The 21,854-nt window shown below is 69.4% G+C and overlaps 10 protein-coding genes across 10 annotated transcripts; 4 read left to right on the top strand and 6 right to left on the bottom strand.

Moving 5' to 3' along the window:
• Positions 1-28: 28 nt before the first annotated feature.
• V1510DRAFT_407595 (cortical protein marker for cell polarity-domain-containing protein) lies at positions 29-3,730 on the bottom strand (the record flags this gene model as incomplete). The annotated part of the gene is made up of 1 exon (XM_066932415.1): positions 29-3,730. The coding sequence occupies one exon, from the start codon at positions 3,728-3,730 to the stop codon at positions 29-31; it is 3,702 nt and encodes a 1,233-aa protein (XP_066788149.1).
• A 644-nt stretch (positions 3,731-4,374) lies between these two features.
• V1510DRAFT_419043 (uncharacterized protein) lies at positions 4,375-6,178 on the bottom strand. The gene is made up of 5 exons (XM_066934228.1): positions 5,924-6,178; positions 5,737-5,890; positions 5,608-5,704; positions 4,650-4,671; positions 4,375-4,617 (listed from the first exon to the last, which is right to left on the bottom strand). Exons 1-5 carry the CDS (start codon positions 6,050-6,052, stop codon positions 4,510-4,512), a joined length of 510 nt encoding a protein of 169 aa, XP_066788148.1. The 5' UTR covers positions 6,053-6,178; the 3' UTR covers positions 4,375-4,509.
• A 508-nt stretch (positions 6,179-6,686) lies between these two features.
• On the top strand, positions 6,687-8,556 carry V1510DRAFT_419039 (uncharacterized protein). The gene is given in 4 exon segments (XM_066934227.1): positions 6,687-6,736; positions 6,753-6,756; positions 6,775-6,832; positions 6,990-8,556. 1 exon segment carries the CDS (start codon positions 7,032-7,034, stop codon positions 8,364-8,366), a length of 1,335 nt encoding a protein of 444 aa, XP_066788147.1. The 5' UTR covers positions 6,687-6,736; positions 6,753-6,756; positions 6,775-6,832; positions 6,990-7,031; the 3' UTR covers positions 8,367-8,556.
• V1510DRAFT_419038 (rab-GTPase-TBC domain-containing protein) lies at positions 8,386-9,706 on the bottom strand. The gene has a single exon (XM_066934226.1). It carries the CDS (start codon positions 9,412-9,414, stop codon positions 8,422-8,424), a length of 993 nt encoding a protein of 330 aa, XP_066788146.1. The 5' UTR covers positions 9,415-9,706; the 3' UTR covers positions 8,386-8,421.
• Positions 9,707-10,523: 817 nt separating this feature from the next.
• On the top strand, positions 10,524-10,869 carry V1510DRAFT_346227 (histone acetyltransferase subunit NuA4-domain-containing protein; the record flags this gene model as incomplete). Its single annotated transcript, XM_066930819.1, has 2 exons — positions 10,524-10,643; positions 10,675-10,869. Coding segments are annotated over 2 exons (315 nt in total), but the record flags the coding sequence as incomplete, so codon positions are not given.
• A 486-nt stretch (positions 10,870-11,355) lies between these two features.
• V1510DRAFT_426573 (uncharacterized protein) lies at positions 11,356-12,475 on the top strand (the record flags this gene model as incomplete). The annotated part of the gene is made up of 2 exons (XM_066935165.1): positions 11,356-11,519; positions 11,554-12,475. 2 exons carry the CDS (start codon positions 11,356-11,358, stop codon positions 12,473-12,475), a joined length of 1,086 nt encoding a protein of 361 aa, XP_066788144.1.
• Positions 12,476-14,384: 1,909 nt separating this feature from the next.
• On the bottom strand, positions 14,385-15,441 carry V1510DRAFT_419028 (alpha-N-methyltransferase NTM1). Its single transcript, XM_066934225.1, has one exon. The coding sequence runs from the start codon at positions 15,232-15,234 to the stop codon at positions 14,407-14,409; it is 828 nt and encodes a 275-aa protein (XP_066788143.1). The 5' UTR covers positions 15,235-15,441; the 3' UTR covers positions 14,385-14,406.
• A 264-nt stretch (positions 15,442-15,705) lies between these two features.
• V1510DRAFT_419026 (galactose mutarotase-like domain-containing protein) lies at positions 15,706-16,770 on the bottom strand. Its single transcript, XM_066934224.1, has 2 exons — positions 16,527-16,770; positions 15,706-16,494 (listed from the first exon to the last, which is right to left on the bottom strand). Exons 1-2 carry the CDS (start codon positions 16,661-16,663, stop codon positions 15,774-15,776), a joined length of 858 nt encoding a protein of 285 aa, XP_066788142.1. The 5' UTR covers positions 16,664-16,770; the 3' UTR covers positions 15,706-15,773.
• Positions 16,771-17,130: 360 nt separating this feature from the next.
• On the bottom strand, positions 17,131-18,407 carry V1510DRAFT_419025 (kinase-like domain-containing protein). Its single transcript, XM_066934223.1, has one exon. The coding sequence runs from the start codon at positions 18,238-18,240 to the stop codon at positions 17,188-17,190; it is 1,053 nt and encodes a 350-aa protein (XP_066788141.1). The 5' UTR covers positions 18,241-18,407; the 3' UTR covers positions 17,131-17,187.
• A 959-nt stretch (positions 18,408-19,366) lies between these two features.
• On the top strand, positions 19,367-21,848 carry V1510DRAFT_181031 (uncharacterized protein). Its single transcript, XM_066930412.1, has 4 exons — positions 19,367-19,724; positions 19,756-19,790; positions 19,824-20,070; positions 20,102-21,848. Exons 1-4 carry the CDS (start codon positions 19,561-19,563, stop codon positions 21,678-21,680), a joined length of 2,025 nt encoding a protein of 674 aa, XP_066788140.1. The 5' UTR covers positions 19,367-19,560; the 3' UTR covers positions 21,681-21,848.
• Positions 21,849-21,854: the final 6 nt, after the last annotated feature.

Raw genomic sequence — 21,854 nt, 5'->3', positions numbered from 1 at the left:
GAGAATACAGTAACTCCGTTCGGCAGGGCTAGCCCTCCTTCATAGCGCCGAAGAGCGTTCCCGGCGGGAGCGACTCGCGGAGCTGCATCTCCGAGATGCGCGTGGGCGCGCGCTCGTAGCCGTCCTCCTTGCGGCGCCAGAACGCGATCAGCAGGCCGACGACGACGATGAGGAACGTGAGCACGACGGCGATGGCCAGCGCGATGAGCACGACAAAGCCACGGTCCATGTAGCTGCGGCCAGCGCCGATCTCGGCAAAGGTCTCGGACGTCCTGTAGAAGAGCCGGTGGATGATGCCGGGGCCGCCGTCGGCGGCCGAGTAGAGGAACGGCGTCCAGGCCTTGCCGTCGTAGAACGCGGCCGAGACGTTGCCGTAGCTGGCGAGGCGGAGCGCGCCGGTGACGAGCAGGATCGAGTCCGACGAGAACGCGGACGAGCGCGAGGTGGACGACGCCGGGTCGAGTGCCAGCAGGTGCACGTCCTGGATCGAGCTCGTGCTCTTGAGCGTGCCGGCGGCGGTCAGGTTCTTCCAGGCCGAGCCGGCGTATGTGTAGAGGTAGGCTGCGCCGGCCGCGGTCTCGCCGGCGACGATCGCGTCCGCCAGCGAGTTGGACTCGGTGACGAACGCGCGGACCGGGCCCGGCAGCGAGCTGCCCTGCGTGCCCAGAGTGCTCCAGGACGCCGACGAGAAGTCGTACGAGGCCATGTAGCACGCCGTGCCGTCGCCCGTGATCATGTCGCCGGTCACGATCAGCGTCGAGATGCTGATGAACGTCAGCGAGTAGATCTCGCCGGAGACGCCGCCGGTCAGCGCCGACCAGGCGCCGGACGTCGTGTTGTAGACGCACAGCGACTTGCACGCGACGTCGCCCGCGGACGTGAACGTGCCGCCGACGACGAGCGAGCTGGTCTTGGGCTGGCCCGTGATCGCCGTCACGTTGACCGCGCCGTTGGCGTTGGCCAGGCCGGCCGGCTGCGTCGCCGCCAGCGCGAACGACGACGGGTCGATGGCCACCAGGCCGCTGACCGCGTCGTCGCTGGCGCTCGTGATCACGCCGCCGGCGAAGATCGTCTCGTTCTTGTAGTTGTAGACCCTCTTGATCTCCGACGAGGCGTCGAGGCCGGTGCTGTTGTCGAGGCCGCCGACGACGTCGCCGCCGGAGGCAAACGCCACCAGGTTGTAGTACGTCGTGGACTCGTCCGCCGTGGCCTGGGCCGCGAAATGCCCGCCCACCACCGACCACACGCCCGAGTCCGTCTGGATGAACATGCCGTCGTACACGGCCGGCTCGTCGGCGTCCGCGCGCTTGCGCAGCCCGCCCGACGCCGACACAAACTTGTACGGCATGTTGGCCAGCGCCGCCTTGTCCGTCACGATGATCCCGCTGTCGGCCTCGAGCGACTCGGCCACGAGCGATCCGGCAACGACGTACGTCTCGGCGTCGTCGTCCATCTCGACCGACGCCGTCAGCGAGCCCGACAGGTACGGCAGCGACAAGTCCGTCCACTCGGCCCACGTCTCGTCCTTCTCGAGCCAGAGCGCGAGCCCGGTCTCGGTCTCGACGGTCTCGTCGTCGCCCGCGGCCTTGATCTCGGTGAAGTTGCCCGTGAACGCCAGCGTGGCGTGCTCCGTGCCCGAGATGTTGAGCGACAGCCGCACGACGTCCTCGACCGGGCCGTTCAGGCCCGCGCCCAGCGCGCTGAAGCTGCTCGCGCCGTCGCCGAGCGCCGCCACGTAGCCGACGCCCGCCGTCGACGACGACACGCTGTCGCTGAACTGGCCGGCCAGCACCAGCGCCGACGACGCGCTCGAGTACTGCATCGCCAGCACGGCGCCGTTCAGGCCGCCCGCCACCGTCTTGACCTCGCCCGAGGCCACGTACAGAAAGTTGTCGAGGTCCGTCTTCGAGCCCGAGAACTTGCCGGCCACGTACAGCGCGTCGTTGGCGTACACGAGCGCGTGCACGAGCGCGTGGTCCTCGAGCTCGTTGCCCGCGCTGTTGATCGCGGTCTCGGTCACGGTGTAGTTGTCGGTCGAGTCCGCCGTGTAGTTGGCCGGGTTGTACTCGAACAGGCCGTTGAGGCCGCCCGAGTCGGACGTGAGCACGAACCGCACCTTCTGGGCCACGACCGTCACGCCGTCCTGCCCGGCCAGCGGCCGCAGCCGCACGTACGGCTGGAAGTCGCCGCTCGACAGGTCCAGGTACCCGCTGTAGATGGTGTCGTACTTGTCGTAGTTGTTGGTCTGGTACAGCGTCACGCTCTCCGAGTCGCCGGCCGCCCAGGCCACCGACACGTTGACGCCGCCGCGCGCGTCGCACGTGTCGTCGGCCAGGCACCCCGGCGTGTAGAGCATGATCGAGTAGTTGCCGGCCACGTTCACGTCCGGCAGGAAGTCGATGTAGGTCTCGTCCAGCGCCGCGCCCGACACGTTCGTCGCCGTCAGGTACGGCGTCGTCGACGAGTCGGTCTTGTTCCACGGGCCGCCGTACACCGACACGGTCGACACGTACGAGACCGTGCCTGCGGTCGAGTTCGTGGCCGCGACCGTCGTCGACGATTTCTTGCACGTCGCCGGCTCGTTGTAGGCCGCGACCGCGTACGTGACAATGTCCTCCTGCAGCAGCTCGAGTCCCGACAGGCCGGCGTTGTCGCCGTAGTAGTCGACGAGCTCGATCGCGAAGCCGGTCATGGAGATCACGTTCACGAACGAGAACTCCTGGTAGTCGGTCGAGTTGTCGAGCGGGCAGAACGCCGCGCAGCTGGCCTCGTTGCCGTCCGCGTCCGTGTAGGTGAAGTTCATGATGCCGTCGAGCGGCGTGGCAATGAACCGGAACGAGCGCGTGCCGCTCGCGTCCAGGCCCGTGTTGCGCAGCCGCAGCACGGTCGGGCTGAACGAGTAGTCGAACGAGTCCTCCCAGGTCGCGGTCGTCGAGTTGTCCGCGAGCCAGACGTCTTCACTACTAATAGAGCCGTCACTGCTACTAGATGCGCAAAGGATAGCAGAGGCGTTGGCGCTAGAGCCGTCACGCGACGCGGTCGCCGTGATATCGCCAGAGGCCAGGTTGATGACCTGTGACGTCGTGGTCGTGGTCGAGTTGGACGCCGCGCCCAGGCCCGTGAACCGGCCGCCGAAGACGACGGACGAGTCCGTGGCCGCGATCGCGTTGACGACCGACCCCGAGCCCGTCAGGCCGCCGAACGGCACGGTCGCCCACGCGCCCGCGGCCACGTCCCACACGGCCACGTTCGACGCGTTGTTGTGCATGAACGAGCCGCCGACGTAGACCAGGCTCGCGCTCTCGTCGCACAGGATCGCGACGGCCGAGCCCGAGAGCCCGCTGCCGACGGCCGACACGCGGCCGCTGGACGAGTCGATCGCGGCGATGCCGGCCACTGCCGTCGCGCCGATCCGCGTGAAGTTGCCGATCACGTACACGGTCGAGTCCAGCGAGCACATGGCCGCCACGGCGCCGTCTGTCGAGTCCAGGCCAAAGTAGAGGTTCGCCGGCGTGTCGACGGCGATGCCCGACACCGCGGACGCGTTCGCCTGGCCGACGTACGTGTACCGCGACACGCCGTCAAACTGGCCGACGAGGCCGAGGTCGCCGAGCGCGGCCATGTCGAGCGTCGGCACCGACGCCGCCTGGAGCGAGTATGCGCGGACCGTGCACGCCCAGAGGGCGGCGACGAGCGCCGCCAGCAGCGTGAGCTGCGGGCTGCAGAGCATGGCGACGGCCGCAGGCTTGTCAATTCGCGCGCTTGCGCTCGGGGGCTGCATGTCAGCGAGGTTCTGAAAAAAGCCGAGGACGGGGCGGCGCGGGCAGGACGCAAAGGGCCGGGCGCGGCGGGTCGCGGCGCGGGCCACGGGTCGGCCGGGCCGCGGGCGGGTCGGTCGGACCCGTCCCCGGCGGGTCGGGCGCGTGGTGCTGGCCAGGACGGGCGCGCCGGCCGGTTGCATGTCTGGCCGGCGCCCGCGCCGACCCGCGCCGCCCGCGTCGCTGCCGCCAGGCGTGTCGCCGCCGCGCAACGGCCCCGCCGCTGGCCGCCGGCCGCTGCTGTGTCACCGGCCGCGCCAGACCTGCGGCCGCCGTCCGCCCCGACAGCCCCAGCCCGTCCGCAATTCGATCCAACAGCCAACCGCGCCCCCTGCGCATCGGTGTCGCCGCCACGTACCTGAACGAGTGTTACGTCTGCAGACTCCAAACACCGCGGTGGAACCGGACGCCGTGAATGAGCGAGTGAGTCGTGGAGAAAGAAAGAGGCCGATGGAAACGAATGTGGGTGGATTTGTTTGGTCCGTCTGGGCTATTTCCAGCTTTGCCGCAGCAAATTTTACGGGATGGTTTAGGAATCGTGCTAAATTGGCACGAAATTTGAGGAGGCGTACTGTGTCTGCTATTACGTTGTTTACAGTGACCAAAAACGGAAGCTGGGTGACATTCGACACAGCGGGCTGCATGCAGCCAAGCTAGGCCAGGAAAGAAAGTAAGGGGCAAGCCGTGACTCTTAGTGGCAGGCCATCGTCCGAGCGCCCTGGCCGGGTAAGGCCGTGTCGCAGCCCCAGAGGTAGTGACCCAGGAACGCGCCGACGCCCATGGCGACCATTGTCCAGCCCTGCGGTCAGATCCGAGCACGCGCGTACTTACGTTGAACGTCATGAAAATGAGCCTGCTGGGTTAGCATGTGCGCGGGTGGGAGGGATCAAACGGGCATCGACCTCGGCTGGCGACCAACCGCATTGGGCGCGCAGATGCGTTTGATGCAGGTGTGAAACATGCGCCTGGCAAGACCCGGGCAGTTGTGGCGGTGCGGCGCATGCGGCGCGTCGCGAGCCGTGCGGCGCGCGCGGCGGCGCGGATCTGCGAGCAGTGTCTTTGCCACGCGGCCGCGCGCCCGCGACGGCTGGGCGGCGCCCGCGGCCCGCCCGTGGCGACAATGACGCCGCGCCCAGGCCTCCGGCACCCTGCAGCGGCTGGCCGCGCCAGCCGAGACATCGACGTCACGGCCTCACAGGCCTCAAACGGCCGGCCGCAAACCGGCGGGCCACGGGACGACGCAGCAGGCTGTGTTCTGGAAGGCCGTGCAGCGGGAGCTGCGCCACAGACCGGCCGCCTTACCGCGGTGGGCCGCGGCCGCGCCACAGGCCCGATACGGCCGCATGCAAGGCACAGAACTGGCGTGGCTGACGCGTCGTGGCGCGCGTGGCGCAGCGCTCTCGCGCGGGCGAGCGAATAGTGCCCTGCGGCTCATGCAGCCGGGACCGCGCTGCAGGTGGCTCGCGTCCGTCCGCTGGTAACGTGCCGCACAGACACAGACACGCGCCCGTCCACTGTCTCAGCCACGGCGACCCACTGCGCAGCCACGACGTGTCCACCGGTCAGCCACGGCCCGCCGCTGTCGCGCCCCACGCCCGCCGCTGCCGCCCCTGCACCGCCACCCGCGGCCTCTGCCGTCCACCTCCGCACCGCTGGCAAGCACGCCATCTCATGGCCAGCGCGCACGCGATGGCCGCCTCGCGCCCCACCGCCCTGTCCCTGCCGCCCGCGGCCGCAGCCCCTGGCCCCTCTCCCTCCCCGGAGTCCGTGACGCCGCGACCACACTTACATGAGGAAGAACGAGTAGCAAACTTGCAGCGCGTAGACAAGCGACTCTAGGTACCGCAGCGTGCGCGTGTCGCGCAGCCGGCGGTCCGACGACAGCGCTGCGGTCAGCCGGATCCTGCGCCCAACGTACTTAGCAGGTAGTCAGCCGACACATTGCGGTAGTACTCGTAGCCCATGGTCAGGCCGACGATCGTCAGCAGCGAAATGAACAGGCCCAGGCCGGTGCGGACGTGCCACCACTCAAAGATGATGCACAGGTCGTCCGACGACCAGGTGAAGACCATCTGCTGTCAGCGTGCGCTCCGCCAGCCCTGTACATTCATCTTGCAGGTCGAACTGCCGTGGTCCATGCTGCCGTGGTCCATGCTTCCGTGATCCATGCTGCCGTGATCCATTCCGCTGCTCGTAACCGGCACCAAGCTCGCTGCCACTGATTGGGGATACATTAGAAGTCTCGGCTGGGAGCGATCGTCGCCGGTGCACTTATAGACCCGCTGCGTGAGTTGTGCTGACGGGCGCTCGGCGGTGAAATTGCTCGCTATCTGCTCACTTTTTGCCCTCGGACGGGCGCCCGTTGGCGTGCCGCGCACCGCCCGCGGTACGCCACCGCCGCACGCCAACGCCGATCTAGTGAGCCGCACGGTGTGCGGCGCGCGCGCGTCGCCAGGCTGTCGGTTACCCGGATCGAGCACGGCGAAAATTTCTGTTGCGCAGCAGAATTTTTCCCGCCGCCAGCACCAGGGAGACCAGCCGGGCCATCCATCGAGACCAATTTACGATGAGCGAGATAGACGCTGAGCGGGCAGGTGGCGGTAAGTGGCGGGCGGCCGGGGTGGCCGATTGCCGGCTGTGCGATGCGCGGATGCTGACGAGGTAGACCGCCGCGAGAGAGACCTGCGCGAGCGGGATCGCGAGCCCCGGCGAGACCGTAATCGGGCAGACCGCAGCGACCGCAGCGATCGGGGAGATCGTAGCGACCGCGGCGATCGCAGTGATCGGGGAGATCGCAGCGACCGCGGCGACCGCGATCGTGAGCGCGGCGACTGGCCCGACCGCGACCACCACCGCGAGCGCGACCACCGCGACCGGGATCGCGACCGCGACCGTGACCGTGACCGCGACCGCGACCGGCGGCACCGGGATCGGGAACGGCCCGATCGGGAGCGCGGCGACCGCGGCGACCGTGACCGCGACCGCGACTACTACAGAGAGCGCGAGCGCGGGGATCGGTCCGACCGTGGCGACCGGCCTGACCGTGGCGACCGGCCCGACCGTGGCGACCGGCCTGACCGCGGCGACCGGCCTGACCGCGGCGACCGGCCCGAGCGCGGCGACCGGCCCGACCGGCCCGACCGGCCCGACCGCGACCGCGACCGCGACCGCCGGGACCGCGACCGCGACCGTGAGCGCGACCACAGACGGCGCATGCGTTCGCGTTCGCCTGCACCGCGGCGCCGCGGCCCGTCGGGCGACCTCGATAGCGTGGTGCCGATCACCGAGCGGAAACGGCGGATGACGATGTGGGACATCAAGCCCAAGGGCTACGAGGCGATCACGGCCGAGCAGGCCAAACTTTCCGGCCTGTTCCCGCTGCCTGGCGCGCCGCGGCAGGCGAACGACCTCAAGATGGCGACCCAGGGTGCGAACGGGTTCGTGCAGGGCCCGTCGGGCGCGCCCGAGGCGAGCGCGCCGGAGGTGATGTCCAAGCTCAACATGAACGCGTCGGCGCTGTTCCGACCCAGCCAGTCGCGGCAGAGCAAACGCGTGATGGTGACGGACCTGCCGGAGGACGTTGACGACAAGGCGTTCATCAACTTCATGAACGACCACATCGGCAGCATTGACCGCGCGCCGCCACTGCCGGAGGAGAACGACGACGCGGCGTCGCTGCAGCGCAAGCTGGAGGAGCCGATCGCCGTGTGGCAGTACGCGACAGACCGCAAGAGCGTCCTGCTCGAGTTCTGGCAGGCGCTGGACGCGACGGTCGCGGTCGCGCTGGACGAGATCGACTACAGCGGACACAAGGTGCACGTGCGCCGGCCAAAGGACTACATCACGCCCGAGCCGCTGCCGGCGGATGCCGTGCTGCCCGAGACCGACAAGCCGATCTCGACTGTGAACGACACGCCGCTGAAAGTGTCGATCTCGCACATCCCGACGTATCTGACCGCCGAACAGGTGCTCGAGCTGCTGCAGGAGTTTGGCAAGGTGCGCGCCTTCGTGCTGCTGCAGGACCGCGGCACGCACGAGTCCAAGGGAGTCGCGTTCTGCGAGTTCTGCGAGGCCGAGGCCACCGAGGTCGCCTGCGAGGGCCTCAACGGCCTCGAGCTCGGCGAGAACTCCCTGGTGGTGCGCAAGGCCTGCAGCGGTATGCGCCAGGCCACGACGTCGGGCGGTGCGGGCACTGCGGGCATCACCGGCCTGGCCACGCCGGAGGAGGGCGACGAGATCCCGCGGCCGGCGGCCGTGCCGTCGCGCGTGCTCCAGCTGCTCAACATGATCGTGGCCGAGGACCTGGCCAACGACGACGACTACCGCGACATCAAGGACGACGTGCTCGACGAGTGCGGCAAGCTCGGCAAGGTGCTCGACGTCAAGATGCCGCGCACCGGCCCGGGCGCCGGCCAGATCTTTGTGCGCTTCGAGTCGGCCGACGAGGCCCAGCGCGCCCAGCAGGCCCTGACCGGCCGCAAGTTTGCCGAGCGCACCGTCATCTCGGCCTTCTTCCTCGAGGAGAACTACGACGTGAATGCGTTCTAGGGCGCCGCGCGCTCCCGTGTACAAAAGTAGATGCTAGATTGCCAAAAGTACCTCACTACAGGCCGAGCCGGTCGAGCACCGCCGGCACCGCCGGGTCGTAGGGGTGCCGCACGAGCACGTCGAAGAGGTCCTCGGGCAGCACCCGCACGAACGAGACCGCCAGCGTGACCACCTTGCGCGCCTGCAGCACCGGAAACGTCCGCAGCAGCGCCACCGGGCTGGTCGCCGCCATCAGCGCGTCGCGCATCAGCAGCAGCTGCGCCACGACCGCCAGAATGTTCATGTGCACGCCGAAAGCGAGCAGAAAGTCCCACAGCACGAGCACCTCCGCCAGCGGCGGCGTGCACGCCGACAGCGTCAGCACCGACGCAAACGCGTAGACCTCGGCCTTGAGCCCGCGTGCCAGCAAGTGGGCGTGCAGCTTGGGGTCGATCAGCGCCAGACACCCGTCCAAGATGCGCAGGCCCGAGTGCACGCCCTCGAGCCGCGGCAGCGACACGTACAGCGGGCATCGCGTGCCCAGCAGACTCGTCAGGAACGCAAACGCCTGCGTCTCGCTGGCGCACGCGTACAGGAACGGCGCCGCCAGCACGTTCATGCCCTGCACGTAGAGCTCAGCATCGCTGACCGCCGACACCGCGCTGGTGTCGCGCCGACCCTGGTTTTGCAGTGCGTCGTGCCGGCTCCAAGCGACGGCGTTGAGCAGCCGGATAAGCGACGTTTCTGAGACCTTGCGCCGGAACAGCATGTCCGTGGCCAGCGTGCGGAACGTGTCATTTCGCACCTTGGAGTACGCCGGCGACGGCCCCCGGTGGACCAGCGCCAGGTACCGGTCCGTTTGGACGGGCGACACCGCCAGGAAGAGCGACCAGATGTACGGTCGATAGGAGCAGTCGCCGGCGTCGTCCGCGGCCAGGCCCTGCGTGAGCACCAAGTACCGCAGGTCTGAGAGCCCCTTGTTTGGGTTGCTTGGAGGATGCCGCAGGAGCGACTCTGCTGGGTGTCGCCGCCGCTTTTCGCGGTCGTCGCGGTCGCGTCCGCCGGCCATGGCGGTTTGTTTGTTGACAGGCGCGGTCGGACGCTAAGGCGACCACGATCAGCCGCGTACTGTCTGCGATTGATCCAAAGGCCCACTGCAAACGGACTACTGTGGCTGTCCGGCAGGCGTCATGAGGTCCGGCAGGCGTCGTGGCTGTCGGGTACGCTGTCGAGGTGTGCGAGCCGGGGCGCTGCGCGGCGCTACGCTACAGGGCCATTGCGGTGCCGGCGCAGACACTGCGGTCGCAGCAACGCAGTAGCAGACAGTCTGGGAGAGGCGCCTACGGGGCGGCACGTTCGGGCGGCACGCGGCGATCGTGTTGGGGCGGCCGGACCGAGCGCCAGGTCTCGACCGTTGTGGACGAAACGTAACACAAGCCCCTGCGGCTATGCAACGGCGCCCCTGCGGTTACATGCGGTCCCGCCGGGTATAGGCGGTGTGTGATCTGCTGTGATCTGCCCGGACCCGCCCGTTTGACGAGTGTCTGACCGCTGACTGGTAGTCGTGCGCGCTGTGCGGGCGGCCACGTCCTCCCCTGATGACAGCTACCCTTGAGGATCCGCTGCCTAAGGCTCGCCGCCGCCGCTTACGAGCCACCGGCGACGAGTCTGTTAGGCGCTGTCCCTTGGGCAGACCACTGGGGAACATGGGTGTAGCCGTTCGAGGGCTTCCACCCTCGACGGAGATGCCGCCGGAGGCTCACCATGTAGCCGCAGGCCATGTTGGGGATCCGACGTATTGGATCGGTTACACGAGCCCAGCGGTCTGTCGCCAAGCCGCACTGAGGCACCTTGCGGCATTTGGGTAGCAGTCGGTCGCACCCAGTCGCACTGAAGTGCAACTCAGGCGATCCGCGGCCAGGCGACGGTGCGCTTATTTACACAAACACCACCACGCAGTACCCCACAGAGCGCAGCCGTCCATGCCTGACCGTGCCACCATGCAGACACCCATGCAACTCAGCTCAGGCCATGCGGCTACCAGCCGAGGCCATGCAGCCACAGCGTAGATCTGTAGCGCCGTCGTAGGCGGTGCACCGAAGGCGTGCCCAGGCGGGAGCCCAAAGTCGTGTTTTGTGCTCGGCCAGACCGTCGATCGCAAATTTTCAGCACCACAGCATGCCGGACCCGTCCATGGTCGACCAGCCGGCCGACAAGGCCGAGATGGCGGCGTACGAGAAGGCCAAAAAGGAGCTCAAGGACATGATCGGCAAGAAGCGGATGCTTGATAAGAACCTGGTACGTGGACTACCGGCGGCGCTGACGGCAGGCCATCATCGAGGAGCAGATCTTCAAGTACGAGGGCGCGTATCTGGACGAGACGCCAAACGGCAACATCGTGCGCGGGTTCGACAACTATCTCAAGTCGAGCTCGATCGGCGGCGGGTCGGCGGTGAAGCGCAAGCCGGCCATCAACGAGGACGACCGGCTGTTTTCGCTCAGCTCGTCGACGTATCTGAAGGTGAGAGCCCCGGCGAGCCCGCTGACGCAGACCGTGCACAAGGAGATCTTCGATGACGACGAGAAAGAGCGTGCCCGGCGCAAGAAGAAGAAGGGCGACGACAGCTCGTCCGGCTCGGACGACGAGCAGCCGCGGCGAAACAAGATGTCGTTCAAGGACGACGAGTAGGCGTCGGCCGCCGGCGCCCGCGGTCTGCCGCTGCGCTGCAGCACGGAGTTGGATGGTTGTACATTAGGAATGTCATTTCGGAGTTTCTGCTACGAGCAGCGGGGCTGCAGCCAGCCGACAGACGGCCGCGGCCACGGCCGGCGCAGAGCGCCGGCCCGGCCATCCGGATGGCGGGCCCGGCGGGCGGGCGGCCGCGGCCGCGGCCACGTAGAGCGGCGGCGGCGCGTCCGGCGCCGCGCCTTCGCGCCAAGTGGCATTTGGAGCATTTTGTCCATCGCCAAATCTACCGCGTTCCACCTCCCGACGCTCTCCACCATCACCATGCGGCTCCGATTCGTGCTGGCATTCGCCCTGCTGTGGCTCGGCGGCCTGGCCGTGGCCGCAGACTACTACAAGGTGCTCGGCGTCGATCGATCGGCGTCGGAAAAGGACATCAAGCGGGCGTACCGGCAGCTGTCGAAGAAGTACCACCCGGACAAGAACCCGTAAGTGCGCCGGGCCGGCAATCGCTGACGACAGGGGCGACGACACGGCGCAGACCAAGTTCGTCGAGCTCGCCGAGGCGTACGAGGTGCTGTCGGACAAGTCCAAGCGCGACATCTACGACCGGTACGGCGAGGAGGGCCTGAAGCAGCAGAGCGGCGGCGGCGGCGGCCAGCGCGACCCGTTCGACATGTTCTCGCGGTTCTTTGGCGGCCAGGGCCACTTCCGTGGCGCGCGCCGCGGCCCCAACATGGAGACGCAGCTGCAGGTGCCGCTGACGACGATCTACAAGGGCGTGAACGAGGACCTGACGGTGGACGTGCAGGCCATCTGCGAGCACTGCGGCGGCTCGGGCTCGGCGGACGGCGAGCAGCATGCGTGCTCGACGTGCTCGGGCCGCGGCATGCGCCTGATCTCGCGCCAGCTCGGCGCGGGCATGGTCCAGCGCATCCAGATCGCCTGCGACGCGTGCGGCGGCACCGGCCGCGTGATTGCGCACCCGTGCAAGCACTGCGGCGGCCAGAAGGTCGTGCGCGAGTCGCGCACCCACGCCGTGCACGTCAACAAGGGCTGCCCGCGCGGCGCCCGTGTCCTGTTCGAGAACGAGGCCGACGAGAGCCCCGACTGGGAGGCCGGCGACCTCTACGTCGAGATCGTCGAGAACCCGGACGGCACCGGCAACCTGGGCTACCGCCGCCGCGGCCACGACCTGTTCCGCCGCGAGGTCCTCAGTCTGCGCGAGGCGCTTTCGGGCGGCTGGTCGCGCGAGATCCCGTTCCTGGACGGCACCAATCTGACCGTCTCGCGCAAGGCCGGCGTGGCCGTGCAGTCAGGCGAGCGCCAGATCATCCGCGGCAAAGGCATGCCCAAGTGGCAGCAGCCTGGCTACGGCAACCTCGTGATCGAGTACGTTGTGGTCATGCCCGGCAACAAGAAGTACTTCAAGGACGAGCTGTAATCATAGATTGTACAAAATTAAGGCGCCACGCGCTGTTCGAGCAATTGCGTAGTGGCTAGGGTGGCTGGAGCGAGAGCACTGGTGGCTGGAGTGAGCAGCCCTGAGCTTAGTGACCAGATTGGGCCTGTCAATCTCCCGACGTCAAAAGTCGTCGAAAACTCGTCAAAAATTCGCCAAACCCAGCGACCGACAGCGCAAACGGCCATTGCTCGCCCGCTCACCTGTGCCGACGGCTCGTACGACACACACAGAATGCTGCTCGTGCGGACAGGCGCTGGAGCTGGCCTCGGCGCGCCGCGCGGCCTGGCTGCCGTTTGGCGGCGGCATATAGCCACCCGGACGTACGAGGTAAGAACAGGCACAGACCGCCGGGGAGACGACGCCTGGGGCCGCGCACGCAAGAGCGCGGGCGGGCCAGCGGCCGCTCGTCCGCCGGCCGTCGGGTCGCGCCCAGGGCCCCGCTGACCGCAGGACGCGATCGTCGCCCTCAACTCGCTGCAGACCAACGCGGCCACGCTCGACGAGATCCGCAAGCTCAACCGCGGCACCAACCTGCAGGCAATCCCGGAGATGGTCGAGTGGCTCCGACGGGTCGGGTACAAGGTACGTCGGCCGTAGCGCGCGCTGACGCAGCCCTCGGACCTGGACCGGCTCAACGTGGTGCATGTGACGGGCACCAAGGGCAAAGGCTCGACGTGCGCGTTTGTGCGGTCGATCCTCGAGCAGTACGTGCCGTCGCGGATCGCCAAGATCGGCATGTACACGTCGCCGCACCTCAAGACGGTGCGCGAGCGGGTCGCGCTCAACGGCGCGCCGCTCTCGCGCGAGCTCTTTGCCAAATACTTCTTCGAGGTCTGGGACCGGATCGCGGCGTCGTCGTCCGACACGGCCGTGTTCCCCAAGATGGGCGCCGACGTGCGGCCGGTGTACTTCCGGTTCCTGACGCTGCTGTCGTTCCACGTGTTTATGTCGGAAAACGTCGACACGGCGATCTACGAGGTCGGCATCGGCGGCGAGTACGACTCGACCAACATCGTGCAGCGGCCGACGGCAGTCGGCATCGGCTCGATCGGCATCGACCACACGCGGGTGCTGGGGAACACGCTCGACCAGATCGCGTGGAACAAGGCCGGGATCATCAAGCCCGGCACGGCCGCGTTCTCGGTCGAGCAGGCGCCCGAGGCGGCGGCGACAGTGCGTGCGCGCGCGGCCGAGAAGGGCGCGCCGCTGACGGTCGTGCCGGTGTCGCCGGCGGTAGCGGCGGTGCGGCTCGGCCTGCAGTCGGACTGCCAGAAGATCAACGCATCGCTGGCGGTCGCGCTGGCGTCGGAGCACCTGGCCCGGCTGGGCGAGCCCGGCTTCCCGCTGCCGGCAGGCGCGGCGCTGCCGGCGCCGTTCGTGGCCGGCCTCGAGCGCGCGTCGTGGCCAGGCCGCTGCCAGAGCATCGAGCAGGGCAACGTGCGCTGGCTGCTCGACGGCGCGCACACGGCCGAGAGCATCGCCGTCGCGGGCGAGTGGTTCCGGGGACAGACTGGCAGCGGGCGCCGGCGCGTGCTCGTGTTCAACCAGCAGACGCGCGACGCGGCCGCGCTGGTCGGCCAGCTGCACGCCAGCGTCTGCGCCGACGGCGGCGTGGGCTTCGACGCCGCCGTGTTCTGCCCTAACACCACGTTTTCGTCCGGCACGTCCGACCCCGAGCTCGTGGCCATGGGCACGCCGTCGAGCGAAATTGACGCGCTGGTCGTGCAGCACGCGCTGGCGGCCGAGTGGGCCAAGCTGGCGCCGGCCACCGACAGCCGCGTGCTCGCCAGCATCGAGCAGGCCGTCGCGTACGTGCGTTCGCTGGACGGCCCCGTGGACGTGCTCGTGACCGGCAGCCTGCACCTCGTCGGCGGGCTGCTGGTCGTGATCGAATAGACAATGCATGTATTCTAGCTAGACGCGGCCGGCCGCAGCGCGTACATGCGCACGGGGTAGAGCCCGGTCGGCAGGCCCGGCTGGAGCTCGATATGGACGACGGTCAGGCCGGCGGCGGCGAACGCGCGCTGGAACGACTTGTTGGACCGCGTGACCGAGCTGTCGACGCTGTCGAACTCGTCCTCGAACCCGGATGTGTTGTTCTCCTTGACGAAGATCAGGCCGGCGGGCGCGAGGCCGGTGATGCACCGCCGCAGGAACGCCACGAGCTGCTCGTCCGTCAGGTGGCCCAGGCACCACTGGCACCAGATCACGGCGTACTTGCCGGCGTCGGGCGTGAACGACTGCGCGCCCACACGGTAGATCGTGCCGAGCACATGCAGCTTGCTGGCGGCCGCCAGCTCCGGCTCGATCTGGTCGGCGAACGACTGCACGGGCTCGACCAGGTCGACCGTGGCGAAGTGCTTGGCCAGCACGTCGCGCGTCACGCGGCCGATGCCGGCGCCGATGTCGCAGGCCGTGCCGGTCGCCACGATGGCGCCAAAGTCCGGCAGCTTGCGCGCAATCTTCTCGATGAACCCGGACGAGCCGCGCATGTCGGCCCGCGGCAGCGTCGTGTTGCCGAACCCACCGAGGACGCCGTCGACGGTGGCCGGGATCGAGTTCCAGTAGGCGATGCCGTCGTCATACGAGATGTGCGAGTCGGCGCGCTCAGCGTCGGAGCCCATTTCTTCGTCGGACGAGGCGTCGCTGAGGATCTCGAACAGGGCAAAGAACCGGTTTTCGACGGCCTGGTCTGCGGGCGGAGCGAGCCGCGAACGCAAATTTTTGGTCCCAGCCATCGCGCGGCGCGACACTAGCAGGGCCCACGGCACGGCGGACTCGACGGCGGCGGACGAGATGGTCGCCGGCGACGGTGGCTACGCCGCCTAGACGCGCCGGACGGCTGCGGGCGGCGGCGCTAGAACGGCCTGGGCACGCGACCGCGGTGGGAGATGGGGGGATCGCGCGGTACCGGTCGCGGCGGCGACGGCGCGCGCGGCCCCGCGGCCGTGAGCGTGTCTCAGAATGTTTGGTAGACACGCGGCCGCGATTGGCTGGTCACGGCGACCACGGGCGGTCGCTCGGCCCCTGAGCCGTGGTGGGGCTGGGTCTACGTCCGAGCGCGTGGCGGTGCGGGCGGGCGCGGCGCGGGCGAGGCGCGGGCATGGCGCACGCCGCGGCGGTGCGTCCGGCGCGTCGTACCGGCGGTGCCGGTCGTACCCGCGGCCAGCCGCCGCGCCCGCCGGGTCGGTGACGTCAGCGCCGGCGGGTCCAGAGGTCCAGTGTATTAGGCCAGACGCTACAGCAGCGCACGCGTGGCAGCCCCGGCCGGGGCCGGTCACAAGGCAGTCATGGTCTGCGAGGCCTCCCAGATGGAGCCCGGCTGCAGAGCGTTCCACTTGCTGACCGAGCCGGCCTCGACGCAGATCATGGTCTGGTAGCCCTCGGCCGGCGCAAAGTCGCCCATGTTGGTCGAAGCCTTGGTCCATGGGTTCCAGACAACGACGTCGTCGACGTTGGTGCGCTCGAGCGCAAAGAACGGCTTGCCGGCGGACGTGATGGTCACCGGCGCGGCCACGTTCTCGTAGACGCGGTCGACCTCGGCCGCGATGGTCACGTCGGCCGCAGCAGCCGTGTACTCGGACTTGGACACCTTGTCCTTGACCACGGTGTCGGCCAGACCGGTGACGGCCACGGTCGACACGTCCGGGATGCGGAAGTAGGTGTGGAACAGGACCTGGAAGTCCCACGCCGTCGTCGACGTGTTCTCGACCGACATGGACGTCTTGAGCGACGTCTCGGACAGCGCGATCGTGTAGACGAGCGTGAAGTCGTACGGCCAGGCGGACGCGAGCGCGGCCGGCACCGACTCGGGGCCGAGCCCGAACTGGACCGTCAGCGGCGACGACTCGGTCTTGCCGAGGAACTCCCACGGCGACAGCCGCGCAAAGCCGTGCTGGGGCAGCGCCGCGGTCGGACCCTCGGTGGCCTTGCCAAAGACCGGGAAGACCAGCGGGATGCCGCCGCGGACGGCCTTGGACGAGTCGAGGATGGCTTTTCTGGGGTGAGCGCGGTCTTTGTCCGGACTTACTCCGACAGCCAGAGCTTCTCGACGCCGCCGACCTTCCACGACAGCACGTTGGCGCCGTGGAGGAGGACGGTGACGCTCGTCGACGGGTCCGAGTCGAGCGAGATGGTGACGGTGGTGTCGGTCTGTTCGATAGCCATGGTGTTTGGTGGAGAGAGAGCGTTGCGCCGATCGCGACTCCCAAGACGTCGCTCCACGTGCGGGATGGCGCGGTGCGGCCGCACAGGCCAGACCACGCAATTGAGCCAGGGATGCAATTGGCCTGGCGCGCGCGGCCTGGCGCACGGCGGCTGAAGCAGGGGGCGGCGGCCGAGCCGCACGGCTGCGTGAGCCGCACGCATATAGCCGCACGCATATAGCCGCACCGGTGCCGCTGCGGCTGCCTGCCGCGGCCCCCCCCGGAGAGCCTCCGGCGGTGACTTGGTCGGGGGTGGCTGCCTGCGGCAGGAGCTCGCGGCTGCATATAGCCGCGCGTGCATATAGCCGCGAGCCGATCTCGCCGCGGCTACATGCGGCCGTTGTACGTGGCCGCAGGGCACGAGACGCCGCCGGCTGCCGAGGCCGGACTACATATAGCCGCCCGGCATATAGCCGCAGGTCGCGCTCGTCGGTGAGATAACATTGTGCCTATGTACAGGGCAGCTATCGTATGCCAAAAATGCAGCTACACGCGGGGCGCGCCGCCGTCGTGCAGAGCCGGCCGCGGGCCCGACTGTGGCCGGCGGTTGGCCAGCGCAGTCTTCACAAAGGCCGCGCAGTCCTCGGCCGTCCCCAGGTTCTGGTTGAGCCAGGGGTGCGCGAGCAGGTCGGCGTAGGTCGGGCGCAGCTTGGGCACCTTGTTGAGGCACTGGGCCACAAAGTCCACGGCCGTCGGGGAGAAGCGCGCAGCCGGCAGCACCGGGGGCTCGCCGTCGACGATGGCCTCGAGCTGGGAAAAGACGTTGCCGTAGGTCTCGGGCGGGTACGGGAACTGGCCCGACGCGATCTCGAGGATGGTGAGGCCCAGAGACCAGATGTCGGACTGGACCGTGTAGGTGATGGCGTCGCTCGGGTTGGCGAGCTTGATGCGCTCGGGCGCCATGTAGGACTGGCAGCCGATGTTTGTGCGTGCAATGGACGCGACGAGGTTGCCCGACACGCCAAAGTCGCACAGCTTGACCGTGCCGGCCGTGGACGCGAGGATGTTGGTCGGCTTGACGTCGCGGTGGATGATGTTGTGCTCGTCCTTGAGCACGCGCAGGCCCTCGACGGCGCCGCGGGTGATGTACGCCAGCAGCGGCTCGCTGACGCCGCCCGCGTAGAGCTTGTCGACCGAGCCGCCGTCCATGTACTCCATGCAGATGTAGACGGCGCCCTCGACAAAGAACGCGCCGTAAAAGTCGACGATGTAGGGCGTGTTGGTCTTGTGGAGCACGTCGAGCTCCATGATGATCTGGCGGAACTTGGCCTCGTCGAGCTCGAGCCGGATCTCCTTCATGGCCATGATGACCTTGGTTGGCCGGTGGAGCACCTTGGAGACCGTGCCGTAGTTGCCGCGGCCGAGCTCGCCGAGGACCTCGAGCTGCTCGAGCGAGATGCGGAACGACGACCCGGACGAGAAGTCGATGCCGGACGAGTGCAGCGACGCTTTGCCGTCGAAGTTGAGCGACCCGGACACGATGTCGACGTACTTGGAGAACGAGTTGAGCAGCGACTCGGGCTTTTGGGCAAGCTTCATGGGCGGCGGCGCGCGCGCGGACGCAGCGGGCCCGCTGGGGAGCTTGAGCGCGAGCCCGGGCTTGGTCGCGCCGCCGAGGCCGAGCGACAGCTGGCGGCGCTCGGAGAGCGAGAGCTTGGTGCGCGGCGCGGGCGACCCGGTGGGCGACCCGGCGGCCGACCCCTGCGCCGACCCGGCCGGCGACCCGGCGACGGACCCGTGCGCCGACCCGGCCGGCGACCCGGGGCCCGACCCGGTCGGCGACCCGGCCGACGACCCGGGCCCTGACCCGGCGACCGCGGCGCCCGGACCGCCCGGCCCGGCCACGCCGCCCGCACCCGACCCGGCCGCCGGCCCAGCGCCCGCCGGGCCCGCCGGCGGCACGCCCACCGTCGTCCGCGACGATGCCCGCGCCGCCGGCGACAGTCCCTGTCGCGACCGCTGGAAGGCCTGGATCCGCGCCTGCACGTCTGGCGGAATGCTCATCGCCGGCGGCAGCTGGCCCACGGGCACCATCGGCGACAGCGGCGACGGCCCCGGCGGCGGCTGGTTAGTCATCAGCGACGGCCGCCGCGCAGAGTGCACCGTCGCCAGCGGGTTGATCGACAGCGACCCGCCCACCACGCCCTTCTCGTCCACGCTGTTGCGGCGCCCCATGACAAGTCCGGCCGCCAGCGCGCCCCCCGGCGCGCCCGCCGTGCCGCCCGCCGCCGGCGCGCCCGCCGCCGGCGCGCCCGCCGCCGCTCCGCTCGCCGCGCCCGAGCCGCCCGAGCCGCCCGACCCGGCGCCCGGCCCGTCCTCCGTCGGGCTCATCGGCGCCGACACCGACACCGACGGCACCCCCACGCCCGGCACAGCCGGGCTCTCGCGTGCCCGCAGCGTCGGCACGGCGCTCGTCGACAGCGACGCGCGCGCCAGCCGGTCGGCCAATCCATCTTTGTCTGCCATAGCGTTTGCTTCTAGACGGTCTCGCGCCGGCTGCTGCGCAGCCAGATGCTTCCGATCGAGGTTCCTGGTCTAAAGCCCTGTGCTTGGACCGTGGATCGCATGCACTGCGCCTGATGGATGGCTTGAAGCGCGAGAGAAACGTCCGTGGTAATGTGCTGGCGCCGATGGCCAAATGACGCTTTTGAACGCAAAATCCTGGAGGTTAGATAGCCCACGCGGTCGCCGGCCACCTTGCAGACCAACCACTCCGCACACCGCCCAGACGCCGCTGGCCGACTGGACGCGCTCTGACAGCCTGCAGGAGACGACGCCGAGGCCACGACGCGCATACGGGCCCGCGCCGAGCGCTGCACGCACGACTGCGGCCAATAGCGGAGTGTGGGGAAACGAACAATGATCGGCGACGAGGACGCGACGACGAGCGCGGCGGCCGGGCTGGCCGGGACGACGGCGGGGCCGGCAGGGCCAGTCGGCTCGCCGATGGGAGCGGGGCCGGGGCCGGACGACTGTCCGGCCGTGGCCGCGCTGTTTCTGGTCCGGTTCGACGTCCGCCAAGGGTACGCTTTTGCCGGGCCGCGCTGACCGCAGATACGTGCTCGAGTGGCAGCAGACGACGGGCGCGGGTAGGTTGACCGGGCGACGGACGCTGACCGCAGTCTCGCTCGAAGGCGTCGAGTTCCGCGCGATGCCGTCCGGGCTCCACCGGACCCGCCACGACGTCGTCTACTTTCTGCAGGACGGCCACGCCGGAGTGGCCGTGTTCCAGTCAGTGGCGACGGGCGACGCGCGCGAGCGGTACGCGCGGACACACTCGCTGGGCGTGCTGGTGCCGCTGGGCGGCGGCGCGGCCGGCCGACTGGGCCGGGCCTGGAGCCATGTGGCCCCCCTGCGGACGCTTCTGAGGTACGCATGCGGCCGAGCGCGCTGACGGCAGCACATACACACGCACGGGCGACGCGGACGCGCTGGCCCGGTACTTTGCCGCACACAGCGGCCGGCCACGGGTCGCGCGGCCGGTGCCGGCCCGGACCGAGGGCCTGGACAAGCACCACCCCGCACGGGCGCTGCCGCTGCTGCTCGACACGTTTGGGCCGCTGCTGTTCAAACTGTGGAAGGCTGCGCTGGCGCGCGAGCGCATCCTGATCGTGGGCACGGCCGCCATCGAGGACGGGTGCTCGTTTGCGTACAATCTGTCGCTGCTGGCGAACGTGCCGCAGTCGATCGCCGAGCTCGTGCCGGTGCCGGTCTCGCGGCTGCGCGCGCTGTTTGCGGTCGGGGTCTACGACATTGACGCGCTGGCCGAGCTGGCCGCGCAGCGGACGGCCGCGCCGCTGACGGCGCCGGGCTGGATCGCGTACACGACCGACGCAATCCTGGCGGCCAAGACCGAGCTCTTTGACGTGCTCGTGCGGCTGCCGGAGATGGCGTCGGTGCCCGCGCGCGGCGGCCCGACGGCCCGCGGGCCGCTGGTCGAGGTCCGGGCGGACGGCACCGGCGCCACTGCGGGCGTCTACTACCCCGTGCTGCCCGTCACTGGCCGGCTCGTCTACCCGACGGTGCTGGCCGGCACAGACCCGCGGCCGCTGCGGGCATCGCTGCGGGACATGCGCCGGTTTCAGGCGCTTGAGGCGCAGATCGGGCTGCCCCTGGACCCGCGGCCGCGCTGGCTGCACAAGGTCTACGGCGACGCCGAGGCCGGCCTGGCCGACGACGACCTGGCGCTCTCGCGAGCCGGCACGGCGGCGTCGTACGGGTCCACGGCGGCGCTGTTGCAGACGGCGCAGGTCCGCGACATGCTGTCGCGGCAGGTCGACGACGACACCATCTACTCGGACGACCCCGAGCTCTTTTTCTCGACCAAGACGGACCTGCAGCGCGAACAGCCGAGCTGGCGCCAGCTGACGTGGCTCGGCTTTCTGTGGTGGGCGTCTGCCGGCCAGGAGGCCGCTGTGGACCTGGAGGAGGCTGCGGACGAGCTGCCGCTGCAGCCGACCGGACCGCGGACGCGGCCGCCGCCGGCGTCGGCCATGGGCTCGCCGCTGGCGCTGTCGGCGGACACGCGGCCGCTGCTGCTGGACGACTCGCTGTCGCACGCGTCGTCGGCGGCGGCGACGCCGCAGCTGGCCGCGGACGAGTCGCTGACGTACCTGCCGCCGTTCGACCTCGATCCGCGCGGGACGGACCCGGCCGCGCACCAGCAGGTTGCTGTGGTCGCGTTCTTCCACCGGCTGACGGCGCGGATCTTTGGGCACCTGCACCGCATGGTGGAAGACCAGGGCCTGGCCGTCCACCGCTGGTCTACGCGCCAGGCGGCCAAGATAGCGGCCGGCGCGGCACCGCCCCCGGCCCAGGTGCTCTGGCTGTCCAAGGTGGACATGCTGGCTATGGGCCTAGACCCGTGGAGCGACTCTGACTCGCGGTTCGTGGAGGCTATGGTGTGGCGGTGGTGGGGCGGCCAGCTCAAGGCGCGCCGGGACAATGAGTTTCTGAACAGCGTGACGTTCTGCTGCTGAGCGCCGGTACACGGGGCGCCGCAGGACGTGCGGCTGACGCGGCGGTGGGGGCGCGGAGGGGAAGTGCGGCTGACGAGGTGAGCCGCGCGAGCCGCGTGTGGTGCGGCTGAGAGCGCCGCCGGGCGAGCCGCACGACACGCGGCTGACGAGGCGCTGTGCGAGCCGCATGCGATG

The sequence above is a fragment of the Dipodascopsis tothii genome (assembly GCF_038497935.1).
Source record: "Dipodascopsis tothii strain CBS 759.85 unplaced genomic scaffold V1510scaffold_21, whole genome shotgun sequence".
NCBI classification, from domain to species: Eukaryota; Fungi; Ascomycota; class Lipomycetes; order Lipomycetales; family Lipomycetaceae; genus Neoaidaea; species Neoaidaea tothii.
Note: the sequence above shows the minus strand (reverse complement) of the source record. Positions and strands in the feature narration are given on the sequence as shown.